General features: G+C 40.7%; 1 protein-coding gene across 1 annotated transcript in view; it reads left to right on the forward strand.

The window, feature by feature from the left end:
- LOC125880698 (mothers against decapentaplegic homolog 3) overlaps positions 1-2,915 on the forward strand; it is a 39,708-nt gene extending 36,793 nt beyond the window's left edge. Inside the window, exon 8 of the mRNA XM_049563406.1 lies at positions 333-2,915. Coding sequence (XP_049419363.1) covers positions 333-456 — 124 coding nt within the window. The 3' untranslated portion in view covers positions 457-2,915. The remainder of the gene's footprint in view (positions 1-332) is intronic.
- The last annotated feature ends 13,817 nt before the right edge of the window (positions 2,916-16,732 follow it).

Below are 16,732 nucleotides of genomic sequence, written 5' to 3' on the forward strand. Positions count from 1 at the left end.
TGTAAGTGTTATCTGACCGGTAAACTATGTAAACGTGTTCTTATAGAAATCAAAAATGCAAGTACCTGAAACCTGAAAATGGGCATAATAGGTCCTCTTTAAATTCTGTCTTAATTGGCATTATGATGTCTTAAAAATGGAACTCAGAAATCTACATACATCCAGTGTTGGTGTTTTCTTTCTTTTTGTTTTCTCAGGCCAGCTTCTCAGCTTACATGACAGCTAAAATGAAAGTAGTTTGACTTTGCTGAAACTTGACTTTATAAGTTTACTCTCATCAGCCTTCCCTGTGTTCTCAACATCTGTCTCTGCTCTCCTTGTGTCTCTCCCAGGCGACAGACGGTGACCAGCACCCCCTGCTGGATTGAGCTGCACCTGAACGGCCCCCTGCAGTGGCTCGACAAGGTGCTCACACAAATGGGCTCCCCCAGCATCCGCTGCTCCAGCGTCTCTTAGGGAAACCCTTCATCCACCCACTTCCTGTCAGTGACTAAAAAAACACACAGACTGCACGCAGGCAAGAACGGCTACACAAACCCGGAAAGATGACGAGCCCCCCTCACTCAGCCAATCCTCACTCTGTAACTCAGTCCTTCCTCCCCACCAGCTGTCAGTAGCACTTTTTATATACATGTTGTTTGTGGCAAAAGGGGACAAGTGCATTAAAGCAGTACCATGTTAGTATGATCTCCACAGTTTGTCCTGAATTATTATTCTGGCAGATTTTAAAGTGCCAGAAAGGCTGTAGCAGTGGGAGGAGGGTTTTTTTGTTTGTCTTTTCAGTTAAGAGATTCTTATTTCTTTCCTCTTTTGTTTAAATTTCATTTTTCATGATTTTTACGTTTGTTTTGTACAGATGTTAACGTGAACCGTGGACATAAAAATGAACTTTTGTAAGCATTAATGACAGTTTTGTTCAACGTTTAAGATCATGTAAAATGCATTTCACTTGACTTTGTTTCTGTATTTGGGCATTTGATAGGTTATGAAGACATTTACAAATGTGACCCAGAGAGACGGATTGAAAATGATCATATAACGGAGATGTTAACCACCGTTTTTAAACACTGTGTGAAGTAATATACTGTTAGCCTAATATCTGTTTAGGTTTTCATACTGTCATTTCACGCAGTCTGTGTCACTGTGACTCGGCAGATAACAGTGTTTAACTCAACATTTGAGTTTCATACAGGAACAAATGTTACAGTAAAAACAAGAAATCAGTCACTCTAGATAAAGCAGACGGGAGGTACAACCTTTAAACCCATACATGAGTACTTAAAGACAGTGGCATTCATCAGATGTCATCAGGAGGATGATGCACTTTTGTAAAATGTTAATATTCTCATGAGGCAATGCTGGCAGAGAACATTCAGTTGTAGTTCACAGCTGCAATAAGGTTATATGAAATATTTTCCTGCATTAATTTCAGGAAGCTTTGCCAATTTGCAAAATACTTTTGCATTGTACTGTGTAGTAAGTAGCACAGGATCACACAGAACTTGAAAACATCTCACAGACTGCGCTATTCTGCAAACCTGTAGTTAAATTATCATTTGAACACACATGATGTAGTTGGAATATGTGTGTGTGCTCCGCAGACAGCTGTGTAAAGAGAGCAGGAAGATGCCTTTGCTTTTTATTTTTTAATTTTCTTTCTCAGCAGTCCATAACATTGGTCTTATTTTTAGCCATCAGTGATAACGACTTTTTGCACACTCAGGACCGTAAAAGAAAAAAAAAAAAGCTGAATTATGTACAGAAACCAGTGAAAAGGACGGATGCATGACTGTCGAGACTTTAAAATCTATTTTGCTACCAATTATTTTTGTAGGACAGTTAGGTGATAACAAAGTGTTTTTGCATGACATGACAGAAAATACTGCGAGCAGGTGTGGGGATACGAACCTCGTATTTTTGTACCTGTGAAGACGAGGCAGTTTAAGTACAAAGCACAGCTTTCTACAAAGGGAAATGTTTAGACAGATAGAGGCGTGTAAATAACAGTAGTAACTAATAACTCCTTGAAATCTGAAGTCTCTGTATTTTTTTTTTTTTTTTTTTTAGCTCTATGTACATGTAGTACATACTTACATACATGTGTTATAATGTGACCGTTAACCTTTATAATGTTGATGGTTTTGGAAAACAGAGGCTCAAAAATGCAAAAGGAAAATGTTGAGTAAATATTGAGAGAAGCTTTTGCTGGAATAGGAAAGCATAGTCTTAGTTTGGGTCCTGTTTCCTGTCAGCTACCCGCTGTGGTGGAAGTGGATCGATTTCCTTCTGGTTCTATAACACTAGACAAAGACACAGTGGGCGAACACGGACGATGTATTGAACCCTTTTACAGTACTTATTTACATTAACCCAGCTTTTGATGTTAATGCCAGCCCAGTGGTGCTAATCTTTAACATTTTAGGGACTCAAGAGAACAGCAAAGCCATACGATTTTAAAGCTGGTAGATTTTTAATCTCTATTAAATGATGATGACTTGTTCAAACTATAATGTGGGATTGTTTCAGAGACAGTAGCATCTACCGATCTGAGACAAGACAGCTCTCTGTAGAGCTTCTAGTGTCCTTAAACACAGCAATCCTGACCCTGACGGGCTCTTTAACCCCGCGGTCAATGTAATTACCCAGTAGGGAATATTTTGCAAACAAATTTGTCTTTTTTATACACTCTTCAAGTTATAGTGCTTGTGCTTTCCCCCTTGTTTAAATTGTTAACTGTAATCGTTATTATTAGTCATGATTTATGTGTTTGTGCTTTGAATTGGTCTCTTTAGATGTCTTGTATAAAATTATACCCTTTATTTTTCTCTGCCTATAAAAAGTTGATGTGATGCTCTATATTTTTGTTTATTTTTGTTGGTCTATGAATAAAATATATATCTCATGGTGATACTGGGGCCGAGTAAGAAGGAAACTCAAGCTCGATATTACAAACCTTTAAATGGAGACTAAGGTATTTCTCCAACGTGGACCCTATTTTCCCATGTTTTTGTGTCTAAGTAACTAATGGAGACAAAAAGTACTTGTTTTTGCCTCTGACAGGCTCACATTGAGATTTTAAGTGTGACAACATTGCACAAAACTTTGCGTCAAAAGGGGCCAGTTGAGGTGGTTCAGGCATCTGCTCATGATCCTCCTGGGCGCCTCCCGTTAGAGGTGTTCCAGGCACCTTCGACTGGTACGAAGCCCCGGGGCAGATCCAAAAGACGCTAGAGAGATTACATATCTCGTCTGGTCTGGGAACCCCTCAGGATCCCCCAGGAGGAGCTGAAAAGCGTTGCTTGGGAGAGGAGCATCCGGAGTTCTTTGCTCAGCCTGCTGCCCCTGTGACCCAGCCTCGGATAAGTGGTTGAAAATGGAATTGAACCCCCACAGAGAAATGAAACGTTTTTCTTAGCTTTCGCTTGACTGCTTGTTAGTGTGCGTCACGAAATCTCACTCAAAGAGAAGTCTCGTGATAAAATCAGCTAAATATTCTACCATGATACTGAAAATCGTTTATCATAATAAGCTACGCTTTCTGTACTCCAAAACAACAAGCACTTCCCGGCATTCCTCTCTCAAACTCTTCACCACTTTTGTTTTTCCTGCAACAAGTCACATCTCGCCAGATTTAGGAATGAGACTTCTCCTTGAGTGAGACTTGGTCACAATAACAAAAACGCCAGAGAATGGTAAAGAAAATTGTTTCATTTCTCCGTAGGGTCTTTTATGTAACGTTAGACACTTACAATCTGAAAAAAACAAAAACAAACATTTGTTGGACCTAAATTGACAGTGCAGAGTTGCCTATAGGGATTACATTGCAGCCTGTTTTGCTGCTGTGGCTGCAGTGTTCTTGCTCAATACTGGACCAATGTCAAAAATTGTTGTCTCCATTAGTCATTTAATCCCACTGCCAAAAAACCCCACTAACACCTGCTAACAATTCACTCTTGTATTTACTGTAAAACTTCAATTCGTAGCCCAGAGTATTATTTGCTTAAATCATTGAACACCACAGACTTATGTTTGGGACAGGCCCTTGATTCCCAAAACTGTTGCTCAGCAAAGATGGGAAATATTTATTTAAACCAGTGTGAATATTACTTGTATAAAAATTTGTTTCAATTGTGAATCATTTGATCTAGATCCGACAGACAGCTTCAACAGTTACAACACTAGTTTTACGCTACCCAAGGATTATAGCACCCGGCATACTGACACAACACCTTTTTAACATGTTAATAAATAATAATATTTGCAACCTGGACCCTTATGGACTAATGGGACATGAATAACTTAGCGGGGTATCAAGGGATGGACACATATTCTGACTTCATGACCACTTAAGAGGACAGGAGTTACCGCCTTTTTCTTTTCTTCTCCCTTGTTTACTATGGTGGTAAATCTGAACTGATTATTCTTCGGTGCTCCTGGTTTCAGTAAAATGAATTGAATGATTGAACCGTGGAGAATCTAACTGAGCTAAGGATGTGTAGCATCTCCATATTGAAAAAAGGTTATACAAATATATTTGTATGCACGATCTAAACAACTAACCAACGTTAGCTCAAGTGGGTATCCAACAATCCGGTTTTATTACACCCAAAGAACTTCTATAAAAATGAACTGCTCAGCAGCCAGACCAGGCTTCTCATTGAGACAGGCCTTTATTTGTCAAAATGTGTAGCCACACCAGGCTAATAGAAGGGACGGGGTGTTTAATTGGGACTAGACTTTTATTTGAAGTTGTACACTGCAGTAGTCACAGATATTTATCGGCTCTGGCTCCGATCAGCAGCGATAGAAATACAACACCCGGGTGAACGCACTAATTTTAGCCTCTTTACCGGTGAGATACAATGACACGCCTGCACAAAATACCGTCCGTCTCAAACTAAGTAGCGCTGAAATAATGCTACAGATTGGTCTGTGCTGAGTTTGAAAGAGAAGCTGAATAGGTAAAGAGATATAAAGATGTTTACCCTGGCCTCCAAGCTTCTTTCTAATGTTTACTAACCTGTTTTCTGGCCTGTTTGTGACGTTAGCTTGACACAGTAGAAAACAGAGAGGCATGCTTGTCTGCTGCAGAGCCCTGTTCACAGCTCTGGTCTACTGGCAAGAGGTATATAGGCAATAGGCTATTTTTAGCTTGTCTTCCTGTGTTTAAAAAACCTGCGTACACAAACAAGTTTTGGTGGAGAAGGGTTATTAAACACAAAAACATGAGAAAATAGGTCCCAGGTTCAAAAACACCAAGTTTTCCTTTGATGTCAAACCACATCTGTGTCTCAGTAACAATTAAGGTTATTTTTTTACCCAAATTCACTTTGTTGAGCTTAATCAATCAAATATGGAATAATTTCAACATTAGAAACTGACTTGATTTTACAGCTTAATGAGTTTTGTTAGCATGAAACGTACTTAAAGGCAGTCATTACAGACGTCTCTGGAGACACTTCAGGTTCTTAGTCTCTGTGTTCTTCTGTAGTTTGGGGATTTCCTGGTCTGTGGTGGATAATTTGGCGCTGTCCTCAGAAGCAGACAGAAACAGTAATTACAGACCCAAAGCAGACACTCTAGGCTCTTCACTTATTGCTGCATTACAAGTTAATGCAAACCATAACCGTTCCTGCCGTCACAGAGGCACGACATGGCTTTGAATATGAATGCTGGCTTTGTTCTGATGCCCGTGAGGTAAAGACGGCTGAACAACCTGCGAGGCATGTCAGGAAACACTTCACTGTGGGGACAAATAGTTTAGGTGTGTAAGTTAGGTGTGATACCGGTTGTTGAAGTGAGAGGGAGCAGGAGGTTTTAATTCTGCTGGTTCCCTCCTTGTAATATCTGTATTTATAACAGTCACTGCAGTGGTAAAAATCTTCATCATGAATTATTTAAGATTTTAGTACTATACATATACGACTGTGTGTTGGCATCAAAAGCTGAAGCAGAAACTTCTGCACAGTCAGCTTTTCATTACATCTCCACCACAGTCTCCTGTTGTTAGAGCCCAGTTCTGCCTCAGCTTCCTTCCACACAAACAAACTTAATAATTAAACACACACACGGAGCTGAGACTGTATATGTGTATGTGTGTGTGTACATACTGCTGCTGAATAGGAGGCTGCTTTGTTTCTCAAAGGATTAGCACACTACTGGAGCTGTTATCTTAAGGTATATGGTGTACAGTCAGCAAAATAAAAACAGCTTTTTACAGTTTCTGAATACAGTTTTTAAGCTGTTTGACTCATTAGTTTGAAAAGAATATGTATTCTTTAATATATTGGCAGTTTGTGAGCACTTAGGTTATAGAAACATAGACAGGTGTACACAAAAACTTTATTCTGGAGATTTTTGTAAAACTCTGACCAAGATTTATGCCAGAAATACAGTTTAATGTACTTCAACTTACTTATTAGAAAGTCACGTTCTTCTGAAGGGTAGCTCAAGATCACTCTAAACAAACACGGTGCTAAACAGTACCTGAAAATGGTTCTTTGGCCTGTAATCATAGGGGAACCTGTTTTTGTGCGACTCAACGCTACACAATTATTTTTGATTTTTTGAGCCTAGGGTCCCTTAAGTAATGCCACAAAACACAATTAACGAGTCAATATGCTTCTAAATGACACTTTTACTTTAAATATTATTGAAATATTAATCAGTTCTTATGAATCGTTGGACAGGTTATCATGTCCTCTGTTGGAGGCACTGGAATATTTGTCATGTACATGGGGGCAGGAGGTTATGAACCACTGGTTTAATGTGTTATCCTCACGAAATACACTGTGTCTAAACTAAACTAAATTAAAGCTGAAGAACTGTTAAAGTACCTCTAAAGAATATTACAGGGACTTTAAAGGTTCTCTTTAGTGTTTTTCACTAGTAAATTAAATAAACTAAGATAAAGAACCAGTATAAAACCTCCTAAGAATAATACAGAGGCTTTAACGGTTCTCTACTTGTTCTTTAGCTTAGTTCAGTGGTTCTCAAATGTTGTGCCGCACCACACTGGTGTGCCGTGGGATTTTGTAATAACCACACATATTTATTGCAATATTCAACTGGACCTATAAAAAGAGTGAATGAATGAATTTTTAATTGACTGTATCAGTATGTAGTGTGCACAAATTTCCTAAGAAAGAGGCAAAATCTACCTTAAAAAAATGTATTTAATTTAAAAAAAACAAACAAAACTTCATGGGGAACCTATTTGTGGCCATTCATGCGTGGGAATTTTAAGTGTGTGACACATCCAAAGCCCCGACTGGCAGCCAGTGTGAAGGATGATAACATTTAAAAGGAGACAATGGATCACTTTATTGTACGGAGCAAATTACAACAAAGCACCAGCGAAGACGACCTGCCAATAATAAAAGAAAAAAAAAACTGTCTGTAGACATCTATTGTCTTATGTCATGGTAAGAGTGACACATGTTATAGAAGTCGTTGTGCACAGATATTGCAGGTGTGCCTTGAGATTTTGGCTTGACAAGTTTATTTTAGTTTCCTGGGGAAAGAACCAGTAGAGAACCTGTAAAGAATAATACAGGTGCTTTAAACGTTCTATATTGACTCTTTATTGTAGTTTAGTTTAGTTTATTGGGGAAAGAACCAGTATAGAACCTCTTAAGATCCATACAGGGGCTTAAAGACTTCTTTGTGTAGCAGTGGTGCTATATAGTGCCTCATCCCACGCCAAAGAACCTCTAAGGAACCAACAGTTTTTGTGTGTAAATATAAAATAATTTCAGGTTAATGCTCTAAACTAATAAAGACCTGGATGGATCCTGTCCACAGGGTTGGTCAGTGTATCACAGTCACACAGAACATGGTATCAGGTAGCAGACACTGTTGTTTTTTTCTTGAGAGCGTGGGGAGTGGTTCCTGTCTGAGTGAAAATCATTTATAAATCATGATTTGTTCCACACAGACTGAAGCCTTTTTAAAAATGAGTGAAGAGTAGGAGGGTGGGAAATGTGTTCAAGTGCATTATGTTCTGTTATCACTGAAACATCTAAATATTTTCATTCATAATGTTATGTCTGCTAAAACCCTCACAACTCCCCACATTATCTCAGAAATAGAACCAACCTAGATTTTTATTATTATTTGGATGAACTGTGGCGTGGTATCACTCACAGCTCATGTCACAGAGGAGGTACACCCAAAATTTAACATGTATCTGTTAAGTCCTTACTGTTTTCAATTAAACACAAATGCACCCATACAGAGGAAACCATAATTCATTCAGCAGATTCAGTGATAGTTACTATCAGCAGCAGCAGGGTTGTTTTAGCTCAACACTGCCATCTGCTGGCTGCAGGCATTACTGATGGGCCTGACACAAAGGGAACTACATTAAAACGAGGAACTCCAGCATGTTGTAATGGCTCCAAACTATTATTTATTTAGTTAGTTTTGAGATCATTTTGCATTTATTTGATAACTGACACTAGAGAGATGACGCAACACTATTATTAGTTTGAATGTGAGCCCGTTTGCTTGTATCACTGTGATGTGAAAATGATCATCTGTAACAGGACAGATCCAGTATTGACAGTCTGTATTCTCTCAGTCTGTGCAGCACACACTCAGCTGAAGATATTTAACAAACTGAGATGTACATACAGTTCAGACACACTTTAAATACAGCATGTCTTCTTGTATTTTATGTAAACAAAGACAGTTTTTCTTATATTTTCCAGTTGAACTGATCAAGACGTTTTAAAGTTAACTTTTAAATCTACAGTTGGTTTGTGAGGCAAATTTTTTTGTCATGCACCTTTAACTGTGCACTGTGAAAAATATTATTAGGGTGCAGATTCAATCACTGCACAAATATCAAACCCATTTAGCAGCAGATTCATATATGTCTACCTGCATTTGTCACTCAAACCCTTAAATTAAAGGGACAGTTCACCTCAAAATCAAAAATATATTTTTCCTCTTACCTGTAGTGCTACTTATCACCGAGACTGTTTTGGTGTGAGCTGCGACATGTCTGTCTTCTCTCAAATGTAATGGAACTAGATGGCACTCAGCTTGTGGTGCTCAAAGCGCCAAAAAAATGCATTTGAAAAACTCAACAGCAATGTCTCTTTCTAGAAATCATGATCCGGTTACTCAAGATAATCCACAGACCTTGTTGTGAGTAGTTTCATGTAGGAACTACTTTCTTTCTACTGAACTACACCCACCAACTGTATCACTGCACAGAATGAAGCGTGCATCTACTGCTAGCTCACCTTGCACTGCTGAGCTAGCTAACGTTACAGCTCAGCCCAGGAAGACGCCATTCATGTTTACATCTTGCTGTCACAAGCCTCTTGTCCACGAGTAGATGCACGCTTCCTTCTGCACTGTTATACAGCTGGTAGGGGTAGTTTGGTAGAAAGAAAATAATTCCTACTGTCATGGCCAGCTCAAAAACCATGACAAATATTGTTTCAGCAAATGAACAAGTACTTTATTTGAGAAGTAACACAACTACAAATGTCAACAGAAGATGAGGTGTGGCTGTCAGTGAATCACACAGAGTAAATCAGGTACACATTTATAGTGCTGGGAACACCAGGCCTCAGGTGTTTCCAGTAACCAGTGACCTGAACACACCTGCAACACAAAGACAAAACAATCAGCCAGCTCAGCAGCCACAAGAGGCAGGGTCGTCACACTACATGAAACTGCTCACATCATGGTCTGTGGATTATCTTGAGTTACCGGGTCATGATTTTTTGGAAAGAGACATTGCTGCTGAGATTTTGTTTTTTGTGTGTGTGTGATTTGAGCACCACGAGCCGAGGACCATCTAGTTCCCTTATGTTTGAGAGAAGGCAGACATCTCTACAGCTGATATCTGGATTAATAAACAGCACTACAGGTAGGAGGAAAAATATGTGGTTTTGATTTTGGGGTGAACTGTCCCTTTAAGTGAATAATCATTAGCCTGTTAGTGTTTGGGCCCTCATGGTTACAGATAATAGTGATTAAATGAACATGAGTGTATGCAGTGAAACAAAAGGGCTCGGTGCATCGACAGAGACGTAGGAAATATGGCTCATGTTGTCTGTTGAATTGATACGACTCAGTGTCAACGAGTTGCACAAAGATGAACAGATGAGTGCCGTCAGCTCTGTCTCCACATGAAGGTCACACTGGAGCAGGTGTTGACAGCGAGAACATTTGTTGGTAAACAAATCCATCTTTGCAAAGGTCACCATTTGCTTCATGTCATCCTCCCTTAGTCTCTCTTCATCCTCTCCTTATCTCCTCGACTCTCCCTTGTTGTCACGTCTCTGCCCTCTTCCTGCTCTTTCCTGCTCTCTGTTTACTTCTCTGGCTGCGGCCTGAGTTATTTTCATGAGGAATGCCTGTCATTGGCCGGTCACAGCTCCGTCTGCCAGGCAGGGAAAAGCGCAGACTGCAGCATTATCAGCATTCAGTAGCCACCAACCTGATTGCACGGCCATGGGTGGCTACGTTACAGCTGTCTCTGGACAGCAGCAGGTACCCGGCCCTGCATGCCAACCAAGATGGGCACCCACTTCTCCAACCGGCTGCCGTTGGCCCTCTGCCTGCATGTCACCCACACCCACACACACACACACACACACACACACCAGCCAGTACTAGCCAACACTCATCCCCCCGTTGTCAGCTGTACCACCCGTGCAGGAGAAGAAACTGTCACACTGTCTCAACTGAGCAGACGTTTTGTTCCGACAACATTCATAAGCACCTGGCCAACACTTATGTTCAGTGCAAAAAAAACATGCATATAAGATGTTCGAATGCAAGCTGGTTGTAAGAGAATGTTTGGTGCAGCAGGGAACAAGAAAAAGAGTTTAATTTTGCACCTCGCAGCAATTTTCTGCTCTTTGGTGAAGTCTTTTCTCTCCTGCTTCCCAAAAACACCTCACACTATCCAACTTTAATGTGTAGTAATGCTTCTACTGTTGAATCCTGGTGTTAATAATAAAGATCAAAGCAAGAACAGGTCAACATTAAACCCCACAGAACAGGAAAAAAGAACAATCAGAGGAGCGGTGGAGAGAGTGGGGAAGGAAAGTGGTGGGAAAAAGAGGCAGTGAGGGAAACATATTTACTGACATCCATGGGCTGTCACCACTCTGATTAATGGTGGTTGGAATCCCTGCCTGGTGAAAAGGTGTTGTTGGGGTGTAGAGAAAGCCCAGGCGCTGACCTAGAACTAATAGCATTCGACTTGAACAAGCTGTCCAACCTGAGAGAGCGGGCTCTGCTGCTGCTGCTGCTACAGAAGAGGAAATAAGAAAAGTTAGAAACATGGAAAGAAGGTTCACATGGAAACCTTTGAACTTTGAGCACCTAACCTGACTCCACGCTGTGTCCAAAATCACTTTGTTCACTCACTGACTGTTGTCTGCATAATACACACGAAATAGTTTACACAAGTAGTGAGCAGTAAGTCTCATTTTGTGCTTTCAATTTCAACATTATAAAACATCATCAACTGATTGCTCGGAGGACTAACTGAAGCATTAATGAGCTTTAAATGCCAGAAATATTAAGTACTTAATTGTTTTGTGGTTGATTCATCCAACCGTTACTTGTATGCTACACCTGTGTTTGATTCATCCTGATTACGTCTGACTCATTTATCCAATGCTTTAAAAAATGGTTGGTATTGGTAGAGGACATTTATATGTTGTTCACAAAAAAATAGGGTCACTCTAAATAAATGCATCTTTGTGCTAAGGGGAAATACTAAACAGTTATACTTTCATCCCTGCCCTCCTCTACTCAGGTAACAGTTTGCAGGATATTGACTAATGAGCTTAGCTTCCGAAATTCTGGCTATGGTCCTGGTGGTATTCTGCAAAGTAGTGTTTCTTAAGGCTAATTCTGATTTATTTATTTATACCGTTTAAGATTACAGGGACAGGTGTGATGGCAGCTACGGAAAAACACATACAGTACAATAAAACAGGGACAGCAGTACTGTACAGAAAACAAAGTGTACTTCATACGAGCACATAAAATACATAAAATCAGGGAGAACAGTACATAAAACATAAAAACAAAGCACAGTTCAGATTTTATCCTCCTGAGACCTTAACTTTTGTTTGGTATGTATTTTTAATTTCTCCTAGCTACTGGGATCAGTAGGACCTGATAAGTATAAAAAAATAAACATTGACAACGACAATAAAGTCCCAAAGTCTTCAAATGAGTACGTCCTAATTAACAGTGTCTAAGCTTGTTACTGTTGCTAAAATTGGTCAAATTTGTCACCATATCAAACAACAAACATTATTAATCATAAATAAACAAGTTTCAACCATAAAATGTGATCAGGTTTTGGACCTTGTCGACTTCTGTGTCGGGATCAGCTGCAGACTGACTTGGCACAGATGGCCGCCATCTTGTTTTTACACAGATTAGTGTATTGTGCTCTTACTACCACTAGATGGCACAAAAAAGTGTCCATGAACAAGGACAACAGGTGTGAGTTAAGTAGAATGAAGTATAAGGTCCAATAAACCCATAATTTGATGTGCTCATATGAGGACACGGTCTGAGGTTAAATAAATGGTCACACACTTGATTGTCTTTATGCGGTGATTTTAGATTATTTTCAAATGAACAATATGTGTCACAGTCTCTCATAAGTGTTGACATACTGTTTTTGTGTGTGAACTGCTCTGCTGTCTGAAGGCATACCTGCTCATAGGTGTTGCACAATCCCCTCTTGTTTTAGATCTAAATTGTCTTTTGTCAGTTGTTTCCTGTCAAGTTAGGTCTATTTGTATTGCCCACAATGTCACATAGAGATAATACTATGTTTTAATTGGGGTGCAGGGCCACAGTATTGGCTCCTGACAGCTCAAGCTCCTGGAAAAACTCCAGAGAGCAGGAAAAAAAGAAAAGGAGAAGAAATTCAAAAGTGATTCCCTTCGTCTGAGTGTCCATGTTTAGCCACATGTTAGTACTGCTTCCTTGAAAGCTCGGCCCCGTCATGCACACAGGTCAGCTCACAAACACAATCACCACCAGCAACTGCTCACGCTTCCCTGCAACACAACACAAAAAAAGGTCTTGCTTGAAATAATCTGCAGCGTATTTGCCAGGAACATCATCCTGCAGAAGTTGTTTTTGCTGAGGGCAACAGCAAGCCCAACAGCTGGGACATAATGAAGCTTTCAGGCACTTGTTCTCCCATCGTGTAGCGCCAGCCCCTGTCTGCTTCCACCAGATGTTCCATGTTTTCCCTCCAAAAGGCTCTGGTGCCAAACTGGGACTGATCGTGAGCAAAGCGGGAACCAGCTAGCTCCACAGTTGATTCATGATTATAGGGTGATAGCTGGGTTAATTGCTTGTTTCGTGTTTATTGGGCGAGGCCCTGTCACTTGGTTGTCATCTTTTGTGTAGCTGAGAAAATCAGTTTGACAGTAACTAGAGCTGCTGTTATCAGTCTGGCTGGTCTGGAGTCAGTTGGGAGTAGATAAACATGATGTTATTGATTTGTTTTCAAAGCTCAGGGGAGCTGCCGTCATGAGTAACAGAGTTTGTTGATTAAAGATGTTGGGAAACTGTGTCGTCACGTGTCCTCAAAGCGGGATGTCCACTGACACAGGAAGTACTCCACCACGCTAAATTAGTGCAAGATGTTAGGAGATGCAGGAGCAGCGTTATGTGTGTGACTCAGCGCTGATCACAAGCTGCTGAACCAGCCAACTTCACAGAGTTTAGGGATTCAGCAATCTCTCTGATATAAATCAGAGCTGCTGAATCGGAGCTACAAATAAACAGATCACAGCAGGCGTTGGTTAAACTGTGCTGTGTGAAGAGACCACAAAGCTTCATAGAAGTAACTACACAGATTTACTGTCTTTTCGTAAGTCCTTATAATTTCTTGTTCACATCTGTCCTTGACTTCATGACATTTTTCATCAAGGTCAAGTAAAAGAGTTTAGGAAATATATTTTTGTGGACCATTCGACTGCAGCCACAGACTTCGAGGCTCCTTCCCACTAAGTCCACGAGGGCTTAGAGCTATCCCACTGTCAAATCACCACATGCATGAAAGCTGTCCTGCAGATTGGTTGTGCCTTTTATACACACTTTCCTTAAGTCCACATTCCTGCAGACTTTGCCTCAAGGACTAACCAACAGTTCATTGGGTTGTGACGTTAGATACAGGGTTACAGATAAAACAGGAACTGAACATGTAAGAATAAACACATGGCTCGCTGGTGTTTCATCGCCAGAACTAGCAATTTGTCCCATGATGACGTGATGATGATTTCCGAATATGCTTTCAGGCAGTCAGTCCCTTAAGCTTCTTGGCTGTGGAGATGGGAACAAACAAAAAAAGTAAAGTAAAAAGTCTCAACCCCACAGTTGTGCATCATTGTAATTTGGTGTCATCTAGATCAGTGGTTCCCAACTGGTGGGACGTGGTCCATTCTGAATGGACCGCAAGTGACTTGGAAACATGTCAGGTTTATTTAAAAAAAAAAAAAAAACACTTTATTTTTAAGTACAGTGAATTTGAAGTACTGTGTCCTGCTGTAGAGTGACTAACGGACAGCTACTTAACAGAGACAGCAAACTAGCTGGACGACATGGCCAAACCTAAGTATGACACTGAATGTATTACACTGTGCGGACCTTGAACAAACGACTAAGGAAAAATCTGGACCCCTTGGCTGGACCATATGGGAACCATTGATATGGACTTCCATTGTGGTGGTGGTTGTGGATAAAATATCATTGTTGCCTATCATGGCAGCAACCTAACAACCCGCTGAGTGACACCAGCAGTGAAGAAGGCAACAAGCTGAAGAAGGAGGCCTTTTAGGCTTGGTCGGCCCAGGAGTTTCCTGAAGAAGCAGACAGGTACCGTGCAGCTGAAGGGGCTGCAGCCGCAGCCGTGGTGGTCAACAAAACAAAAACCTGGGTGTGGGAGGAGTTCAGGGAGGCCATGGAGATGGATTTTCGTTTGGCCCCAAATAAATTTTGGCAAACTGTAACATGACTCAGTGGGGGAAACCATATTTCTCAATAATCAGTTTGAAGACATGACAGCCCCATCGGTTCGAGATTTGTCAAAAGAACATTGATTACTTGAGAGCCGAATGCTTCAAAGTTTCTTACGATGATGAGATATATTAGTCACATTATTCCGACCTCTGTGTCAGCCCTGTTGATGAGGGCTGACACAGAGGTGAGAGTTGTCGTGTTTGCACAACACTCACATGGAGACCTCAGAGCAGAATGGCTGCAGTCACAGAGCTCTGCTTCCTGCTGTTTGCTCTCATCAACATCATTCATGCAGAAGAACTCATCATCATCAAGGAGAGATGGGACTCCTACACCTTCGACCTCCCCAAAGAGGTCAGCTCCTGCCTGATCTCCAGATTTCTTGGTGCGGAAAAGCTTGTCCTGTGGAACACCTCTGACCTCTGGTCCAACAACTCCACAATACCTCAAGACTGTCAGTTGTCAGCAGGGAGAATATTTCCTCTTACATGACCCACAATCTGATCCATTCAGACTCCGGCCATTCAGACTCCGGCTTGTACCAAGAGGAGTGTTGTCACTAAGTCCAGTCATAATAATAATCAGAGCCATTAGTAAATTGTTCTAGTTATAATATGATTATAATCTGTTCAGTGGTAATAGGCAAGCATCAAGTAATGTGCGCTTTTCAGTCTGGTGGAAGGATATGACAACATGACAAAGATAGGATGAGTCTAACCCGTTCTCACCCGGTCATCGAAATCCGGCACTGGGGCAGTGACCTCTGGTGTCAGACAAACAAAAAAAAAGCCGACCTTTAATGTCAGTGTGATACGTGGCAGGTCGCTGTTATAATTTAATGTCTCCCGTGACATTAGGCGGAAATACGGCAGGACAAGAACGAAAATTAAGGCGGTAAAAGTAGGTTGAGTGGGAAGGGTCCAACAAACACAGGCTTTAGGTTATGAAGCCAAACCATGTTCTTTTTTCCTAAACCTAACCATGTGCGTTAGTTGTTGAAGGGGTGTTGTACCAATGTAGTGCGTTTGTTATGAAAGAGACTGTATGTAAACGTTAAGTTTCCTGTGAAAACAGAAGTGTATTTTGAATTTAGACAATACATGTAACAGTCAGAACTTGACACGGCGTCCCAGAATATCAAAAACCAACGCACCCAGGATACCTTGCATGTGTCTGGACGTGGAAAGTCCATGACCAAACATCGATATATGACGAGGTCGGGGTGAGAAAGAACAAAAGAACAGAAACCAAAGTCTGGCTCCTGGAACGCTGCCACTAATGACCTTCCTTCTTTTTAGTTTCCTTGGTTTTAGGACTCATTACTGAGGCACTCTTTGACGTGACGATCAAGCATTTTTAACTTCTTGAACTTGTCGCAACATTTTGTATTCTGTGGCTTTGGTGCTTGGTAACTGGAGGTATCCATAGCAACAGCACTTGCTACAGTTGCGGCTTGCTAACAGTTAAGCTAACGGATATCTATGAGTTGAACTGACTTCATTCAAACTTTACAGAAGTTCCTCTTTTTACTTGTGGTAAGTGGTGATAAATTAAGTGCACACTTTGAGGTGTTGTGACCTCAGTAGAGGAAACATCCTTCCCCAATGTCACTTAGCTAGTTTTGGTTAATTTTACATAGTGTAACAGCTAAAGTGTTTAAACTTTGCTGAGCAGCTGTGTCAACACTTGGTAAATTTATTCA

This window comes from Epinephelus fuscoguttatus, linkage group LG2 (genome assembly GCF_011397635.1).
Source record: "Epinephelus fuscoguttatus linkage group LG2, E.fuscoguttatus.final_Chr_v1".
Lineage (NCBI taxonomy): Eukaryota > Metazoa > Chordata > Actinopteri > Perciformes > Serranidae > Epinephelus > Epinephelus fuscoguttatus.